The following is a 9,187-nucleotide window of genomic DNA, read 5'->3' as shown; positions in this document are numbered from 1 at the left end:
TGCTTTTGGCTTGTCAGTAGGTGGGCTTGACTCCCAAACTGACTAGCCATGAGGACTAGCTGTGTCCAAAGTTTATAAACTGTTGTGTGAGGGTTGGTCCAAGAGGCTCTTGTGCCTGTAGCAATTTCCCTTTGCATGTGAATCTTGTAGGTCAGAACCTGTAATGCTCTGGTTTTATCTATAGTTGGTCTCTGGATGTGATGATTCTTGTGCTTCTTTGGCTGGGCCCTGCTGCAGTGCATGTTTTAGGGCAAGACAGATCAACAAGCACAACCACAATAGCCACCAAAGGTAACCAGGTACTCTCTGATGTACAAAACAACCACTACCCTACACTCCACTTGTATGTGTATCAATCATACACAAGGAGAAAACAAACCAACAGAAAGAAAACAACAACAATGAGAAAAGAAAAAAAAACACAAAAAACAAAAAACAAAAAAACAAGGAACAAATAGAACAAGATAAAATAAAATATAATAAACTAAAAAATAGAATGAACATGAGAAACAAAATAGCAACACCTTTAAAACAACAACAGCAACAGCAAAAAAAAAACTTGCAGAAAAAATGGAAAGGAGGAGGCAAATCAAGCTGTGACAAGGAAGCAGGAAAGAAGGAAGAGAGAGGTTAGAAGAGAAGGAAGGAAAGAGCGAAAAATGAAGAGGAAAAAAATATATATATATACCTTTATATATGCCTATATAAAAAACTAAAATTACTAATGAAATAGAAAAATCCCAAAACAACCAACACAAGCAATCAATGAAAAACAAACAAACAAACAAACAAAACCCCAAAACATCCAAGAGAATCCAATTAACAGTAACAATACAACACACCAAAAGAGAAACCCTAACCAAAAACAATCAAAAAAAAAAAAAGGGGAGAAAAAACTAGAAATAACCAGTGCCAATCTTGGCTGAAATCTGCCAAGCTCTCCCCAGGTTTTCCTCTGCCATACATATACTCCTGTGTGTCTTGTGGGGACAGAGCCAGCTGCCTGGCACCTAGATAATTAGCTTTATTATTAAAAACCTGCATATAGAACAGAACTGTCTATCTCTATTTGTATAAGTGGATAAGCATAGATAAAGAGAAGACCAAGAAAGCAGAATAGTTCTGGAAAATGTGGGAGTTACTCAATCTAAATGAGACCCCTGAGGCTGTCAATATTCACAAGGTTTTAGTTCAGCCACCCATTCGTGATAGACATCCTGGCCTTAGGTGTCCACTACTTAAGAAACGCAAACAACATAACCAGGACCACACAAAAGAACCAGAGGGAGTCAAGGTTTCAGTATGTGGAAGATGGCCAAGGAGCCAGATGTCCAGATGTCCCAGCTTCATGGGGATAAAGCCACCAAATTAACCTGCTCTCCTGACCACAGAAGAAAATGAGAAACTAGAGCAGATTTGTCAGTGACCTGAAGGGATGGACAGCAAAGTTTAAAGGGAAAATTGTGGAAAGGAGATGGAGCTAATGATGGAGGAAAAGGAGAAAGACATGCCCCTCTACTGAAGGTCATGCCGATGTCACCGACAAACTGGGTTCAGGGTAGCCCTCATTTACCTTCTCCACCTTCTTTTTCCTTCCTCAAAATCCAGCCAGACTGGCCTAACCCCTGTTCTTTCAGCACACCCTACTACTTTCTATCTTGGGCTCCTACGTAACTATGGTACAATCACCTTTCTCAAGAAATACTATATTGATTCAATGCTCTCTTTTATAATATAGTCCCTATTCAAATTCCTCCAATTGCCCTTATAACATTCTTTATGATTTTTTTTTAATCCAAGAGATGATGCAGGACCACACATTGCATTTATTGTCATGTTTCTTATGTCTCCTTTAATCGAGAACAAGTTCTCTGCTTTTCCCTTTGTCTTTCATGACATCGATATTTTAAAGTGGTCTTACGGAATGACCCATAATATAAATTTGTCAAATTTTTCACCATGATTATGTTCAGGGTATGAATTTTGTGCAAGAATAACATAAACAGGTGTTATTATGTCCTTTCACTGACATTACTTGAGAGGCACATGTCAATCTGTTCAAGTGTTGATGTGTGGTGAGGTGTTCACCATAAAGTGTATCTTTTCCTCAATATAATTAATTGATTCATGCAGAAATTCATTCCCCAGCACTTTTTCACCTTATGGTTATAAGATTCATTGATGATCTTTGACTGAATTAGTAATTATGATGGGAGTTGCAAAAGGTGATTTTCTAGTTACATATTCTTTTACATCTATAAGTAGGCTTTTTTTCTGTAAAGAAGAGCTTTCCCTTCTCTGTCCTGGTTCCTTTTTTCAGTGACAGCTGGACTTGACGTTTCTTTGATTGTTGGCTGTGTAATAACTCATCTCTGTCAATACTCATTTTGATGATATTATCTCCCAAATTTTCCTAAACTTGGTCTCTTCAAGAGCCCTTCTGGGCTCTTACTTATGCTTTATGATGTGACTATAATCAATTTTAAATCATTTTAATAGGCATTTCATATTTCATCCCAGAACAATAAAGGAAAAAGTACAATTAATTTTTCTCCAAAAAATACCCTGAAATAAAATTAATGTATTTGGCTCAAGTCATGTCTGACCTGCTTCCACACCCTGGTACCAGTAGCTATTAATGGATAATGGCCTCACCACAACCATAGACATGTAGAAAAACAACAAGGAGCAAATGTTCACTGACCTGCTCCTGGGACTTCAGAACCTTCACCACCTTGAAGGTGTACTTGTCTTTGCTGGCCTTGTTATAGTCTTTCATGGCGAACCAGAGTGCCTGCTGCACATAGACATAGGTTTCCGGGATATCTTCAAATTTCCTCACTGCCTTCGGCGAGCCCCAGGTGTGGACACCTGTGGACACAAGGGCCACAGTGGCCACCAGGAGCAGCAGGCTTGGGTAGTGTCTGGCCATGGCACCTCAGCCAAGGGAGCACAGATTCCGTTCCTGGAGGAGGGCTGGAGGAGTGGTGAACTGAGCTGGTCCTGATACCTCTGCTCCCCAGCTCCTCCTGACACTGCTGTGGGTGAAAAGGAGAGAACTGTAAACATTGTCTTTTGTGGGTTTCTCTCTCCTCTTCTCCAGAGAAGCTGCGTGAGAAATCTACAGTCACAATTCAGTCTATTTTCCAAGTTCAGGCAGTTTGTTTTCTGGAAGGATGCATACCTCCATGCATTCATGTATGGGAGCACACGTGAACATACACACACACACACACACACACACACACACACACGCACGCACACACACCTTTTCTTCCCTGCCAGATAACCCCTGATGCTTTGTCTGTGAGGTTCCTGTGTAGCCAGTGAAAGCGCCTATCTGTATCAGGTAGGTGTGCACAGATGGGCATGAGGACTTGGAGCAGACTCGCTGCCACCAGGAGAACAGGAGGCTCAAAACTCCTCTTATTCTTTTCTTTTCCAGGAGCATGTATAAAACGCCTTTGTATAAGCCTCAAAACTATGCCCTGCATCTCCCCTCTTTCTAGTCAGGCTCCTTAGTAATCACAATGGAATATATTTGCTGAATATTACTGAGTCTTGCCAGGCCCTGCAATAAGGACTGTACATGTTTTATTCCATTCAATCATTGCCATTCCCCACAGGGCCTTTTATACTGAGAAAAATATAACTCACAAAGAAGTACGAGGTCTGTCAACTAAATTCTCGAACTCATTCTAGAAAAAGTGCTACATACCTCATTGCGGAATATTTCTATGGTCTCCTTCTAAGTACTCCCCTTTGGAAAGCTATGCACCCACACCAGTGCCTAGTCCACCCTTCAAAGAAATTTTGGAACACTTCTTCTGGAATGGCCATTAGAGCTGTCATCGCATTACCCTTGATGTCCTGAATGTCATCAAAATATCTTTCTTTCAATATTTCCTTTATCTTTGGGTAAAGAAAGAAGTCATTGGGGCCCAGATCAGGTGAGTAGGTAGGATGTTCGAATACAGTTATTTGTTTACAGGCTCAAAACTCCTTCACAGAGAGTGCTGTGTGAGCTGGTGCATTGTCATGATGCAAGAGCCATGAATTGTTGGCAAAAAGTTCAGGTTGTTTTTGTCTAACTTTTTCATGTAGTCGTTTTAGTACTTCCACATAGTAAACTTGGTTAACTGTCCAGTTGACACAAATTTATAATAAATAATCCCTCTGATATCAAAAAAGTTTAGCAACATCATTTTGGCTCTTGATTTGGACTGATGGAACTTTTTTGGTTGTGGAGAATTGGCTGACTTTCATTGTGCACTTTGACACTTTGTTTCAGGGTTGGATTGGTACACCCATGTTTCATCACCAGTGATAACACAGCCCAAAACACCATCTTGCCTCTCCAAAAGGTTTTGGCAAACTTTGACTCTTCTTTGCTTCTTTGACTCTTCTTTGCTTCTTTGCTTTTTTGTTCATTGATGAGCTCCTTTAAGACCATTTTTGCACACACCTTTCTCATGCGAAGATTTTCAGTTAAGATTTTCCTGTTTATCTATCAATGTTTACTTGGTCTGCTATGTTTCTCACAGTCAGCCAATGATTCTGATGAACAATTTGATGAATTTTTCCAATGTTTTCATCAGTTCTGCTCATTACTGGCCGCCCTGACCTCTCTTCATCAGTGACACATTCTCTCCCCTCAGAAAAACATTTATCCATTTGTACACTGCCATTTTCTTCATGGCATTATCCTGATAAACCTGGACTAACATGTCTCTGATTTCACTTCCACTCTTGCCAAGTTTAACAAAAATTTAATGTTTGTCGGTTGCTCTAATTCAAGCTCAGACATTCTTGTGATGGCACACAAAAACACGCAACAACAATAATGAATGCCACTCAGCAAGACACCGCCACACGTCGAGAAAACACAGCTGTAAGACACTGATATATCAAGGTTATGAAACCTTACTGAGCTGTTTGTACAGTGCTGCCAATGTAAGTGCACAGTGGCAAGTTCGCAAAGTTAATTGGCACACCTCGTAAAGCCAACTCCTTGGCCACTTTAACAAGTGGGAGCTTTACCTCCCTGATTGCCTGGATGCAAACCTTCAGACTCACTCAACCTGACTCATGTGTGTGTAGAGATCACAGCTTCTAATGTGCACTTGCTTTTAAGGAGATTTGGTTCTACTATAGAAGATAAATGAGGATGTGGTTTATGAGACAGGCAAAATGGTTCAGATGTGTTAAGTGTAGACAATGACTAAGCAGCCTGAGCGACAGGCAGAATCCAGATGTGTTCAGTACAGAGAAGTGATAAATACCGTGTACCTCAGTTGAACATATAAGGTGACCCTGATATCCATCAGGCACTAAATGCACATGAGATACACACAGAACATAATTCTCAGGTCTTCATCTGGCCGCCCATTGGTCCTACCCAGAAAACCTAAACCAAATCCTGCACTGTACAGGAGGAGGCCACCTAGTGTGGCCAGCTGTGCCAGGCAGACTTGCCTGTGTGTGTTACTAACCTGTTGGGCCACTCTTCTCAAACCCCCACCTTGGGTCTAATAACCACCATCAGCAGAAGGTTGATGCAGCAGAGAACGTGGCTGCCCCAGGGTCTGCCTCCACCTCACTTGCTCCATATCTTAAGCATATTAACCTTCTCCTAACCTTGCATCGTGCTCAGTGGTTTACACTGATTTGATGCACATGTGATTTGAGCAGCAAACTTTGGCCTGTGGGACTTTCTTTCTGTTTTGTGATCTCTGGAATAAGTTTGCCTGGGGCACACTTGGAGGCCACCCTGACATCACTGTCACTTCCCACCCAGCACAGCTAAACCCCAGACCCACCTCAGAACCAAGCTCTTCACCAGGTTCCTGCTTGCTGAACCTTGAGCTGGATGCCCTGGCCAACAAGTTGTATCTTTCTCCTTCCTGGGGACATGAGCTCCGGCCAGCTCATGGGCCACTTTCTGTCCCCAGCACGCTCACTTCTTGCCCTGTGCCTGATCAGGGTGTCAGTGGAGCCTGAGCTCAGGGCTGCCTCTGCCCCCTGGCTGTACTACCCAGCCAGGTGGTCACATTTATGGCCCCTTTGTGAGGTAAGCAGAGCCTCTCTGATGCTGCTTAAGTGAGTAACAACTCTGACAGCGGTCCTTCAGCCCTCAGTTCACAGGCTCACCAAGGGCCACCAGCGCCTGCCCCCAGTGCAGAAGTCTTCACTCTTATTCCATGCCTCCTCACTCTGTAAATTTCTGGGCTTTGGATTAAACCAGTTGGAAGGGAAAGCACCTCCACAGACATTTCTGTTAGGGTCCTGTTAAGTGATTTCATGATCTTAGAGGCAGAAAGGAGGCACCAAACAGCCAGGCTCAGGAAATCTGAAACTGAGAGGCCATAGGGAGGAGAGGTCCTGTCTGGTGCCTGGGCCAAGGAGCTGGGGGCGTACAGCTGGCAGGAGGTACAATGGAAGCACAAAGTAGAAGGTGTCACCTGGCATCAGCCATGCTGTCATAATATAGCTCTATGAGTGAACAACTGAACAGATCCCTACTGGCCCATTAAGCATATCTTCCCCATCTTCAGTCTTGTCTCAGGTAAGCATTCTTGATTCTGCTTATCTCCCACTTGCTGGAACTTCCTCTCCTATTGTATTTGTGATTCTCAAGTCCCAAGTCAGGTTCCATTGATGGGCAGAACTACATCCTACTTAGTAACAGTGAGGGAGCTCCCAAGAACTCAGGAGTTTGGAAATTAATATTTCTCTTTCCAGGATAAAATACGGATCAATACAAAGAAGCTCATACCTGAGATACATAAGATAAAATCCCCAAAATAAAGTCAGTCTCTCCGGCCCATAAGACCTGAGAATCAAAAAGGCTAAAATTTCAAATGCTTGAGACAAAACTGTTGTGTTCAAACTGAGGCACCCTTTCTAAGCATGTATAAAACACAGAAGCAAAAATGGAAAAGAATAATAAACTTGGTCACACTTTTTGTAACACACACACACACACACACACACACACACACACAGCCAAGAGCTAAATGGGAACACAGAGTAAGTTATTTGGAATATATCTGGCAAAGGGCTAAATTCCTGTTTATGGAAAAACTCTTTAAAATCCAAAAAATAATAGAGACAATTTCCTCAATTGTCTTGGCTCAAACTGAGCCCAAATTTCGAGTATATAATATATTCAAAAGGAACTCATTTCCCTTTTTGGCCACACTACAGTTGTTTGGCCTGTGGTGAGGCCTCTTTCCAATGGCCTCTTATCCACCTCCTATCTGGCATCTTGTCCAGGGGAAGTTGCACAACAGAGAACAGAGAGACACCACATCCTTCCCTGTGCATTCCGCAGGTCTGGACAGGAACCCAGGCTTTTGTGACCCCACATCTCCTGAGAATGGTCGTCCTGGTGAAAGTAAAAGGGGTTGGAATGGGTTTTCTGAATGCTGTGATGGGTGTAGGCCCACAAGTCTGAAGGGAAAACCCCATTAGGACTGATTCCTGGGCTGGTCCTCAGAACTCCACTGATGGAGTGAGAAAAAGAGAGAGCCCTCCATCCTCTTGGCAAGGCTCACCTCCTCCCCCTCAACACCTCAACACTCTCCACACCAAGAACACTCTATCTACTTTGGAGTCATCAGCAACCACAGACACTGTTTGTTTCAGATCCATTGATGCATAAGAAACACTTCATTTTGCTCATGACTGTGGGAATTTAGATTTAAGAAAGGGCCAGTGAGGTGCTTCTCAAATCAGGATGTCTCATGGAATGGGGTCAGAAAGCAGCTGGGATGCAACTGGGCTCACTGGTCATGGGTGGAAAATTTTTTAAAACAACTTTATTAAAATACAAATCTCATACCATACAATTCAACCATTTAAGTGTACAATTCAATAGCTTTCAGAATTTTTACAAAGTTTTACATCCAAAACCACAATCAACTTTATGTTTTCATCACCCCACAAAGAAATCCTGTACTCCTTAGCTATCACCCCCTGCCCCCACCTTGCCAACCTCCCTACCCCTTCCAGCCTTAGGCAACCACTAATCTACTTTCTTCATAGATTTACTTATTCTGTACATGTCATATAAATGGAATCATACTATATGTTATTTTTTGGTTTCTGGTTTCTTTCACTTAGCATGTTCTCAACGTTCATCCATGTTATAGCATGTATTGCTACTTCATTTCCTTTTATTGTTGACTAATGTTCCATTGTGTATATAACACATTTCATTTATCCACCCATCAATTGGTGAACATTTGAGTTGTTTCCACTTTGGGGTTATTATGAATAATACTGCTATAAACATTTGTGTTTAAGCTTTTTTGTGGGCATATGTTTTTATTTCGCTTGGGTAATTATTAATACCTAAAGTGGAATTATTGGGTTACATAGTAACTCTATCTTTAACTTTTTGAGGAACTACTAGATGGTTTTCCAAAGTGGCTGCACCATTTTACATTCCCATCAGCAGTGAATGAGGGTTCCCATTTTTCACTTCCTTGACAACACTGGCTATTATCTATCTTTTTAATGATAGCCATCCTAGTGGGTGTGAAGTGAGACAAGTGGTAAGAATTTGACAAATGTGACACAGAAAAATTGAATTTTCATAATATCAAAGAGCTATTACAAGTATTTTTTTATAAAAGGAAAAAACCCAATAGGAAGCTTGGATAAAAGTCACAAACACACACATCATAGGAAAAAAAAGATATAAAAGTCTCTAATACACATATGAGAATATGCTTAGCCTCCTCAAGAATAAAAATTCAAATTAACCCAACAATGAAATGTTACTATTCTCCTACACATTGAAAAAAATTAAACACCATGATAATGCCTTCTTGATAAGTTTCTTTCATCAGCATTGGCAGAGTGGGAGTTCAATAGCCTTTGTTGATGGTGATTTAGCAGTCTTTGCTAAACACTTAAAAGTCACATATTTCCTAACACAATGTTCTGCATCTTGTATTGTATCCCACAGAAATATTTGCCTACATGCACAAAATTGACTGAAAACTTATTTACTACAATACAGTTTCTAATAGTAAAATAAAAAAATGAAATTAGCCCAAGTATGTATCAACAGTGGATTATTAAATAAAATGTATAATATCCATGAAATGAGATTTTTTAAAATCAACCGAATTATGTGCATGTACTTACATGGAAAGCTATCTGCTCTACATAATTGTTA

The 9,187-nt window shown here is 41.1% G+C and overlaps 1 protein-coding gene across 1 annotated transcript in view; it reads right to left on the bottom strand.

Moving 5' to 3' along the window:
* The window catches only part of LOC109377526 (cystatin-13-like), a 13,471-nt gene extending 10,539 nt beyond the window's left edge, over positions 1 to 2,932 (bottom strand). The window contains exon 1 of the mRNA XM_019633900.1: positions 2,705 to 2,932. Within this exon, the coding sequence (XP_019489445.1) occupies positions 2,705 to 2,932 (228 nt within the window). The remainder of the gene's footprint in view (positions 1 to 2,704) is intronic.
* Between the last annotated feature and the right edge of the window lie 6,255 nt (positions 2,933 to 9,187).

This window comes from Hipposideros armiger, unplaced genomic scaffold (assembly GCF_001890085.2).
Source record: "Hipposideros armiger isolate ML-2016 unplaced genomic scaffold, ASM189008v1 scaffold_1434, whole genome shotgun sequence".
NCBI classification, from domain to species: Eukaryota; Metazoa; Chordata; class Mammalia; order Chiroptera; family Hipposideridae; genus Hipposideros; species Hipposideros armiger.
Note: the sequence above shows the minus strand (reverse complement) of the source record. Positions and strands in the feature narration are given on the sequence as shown.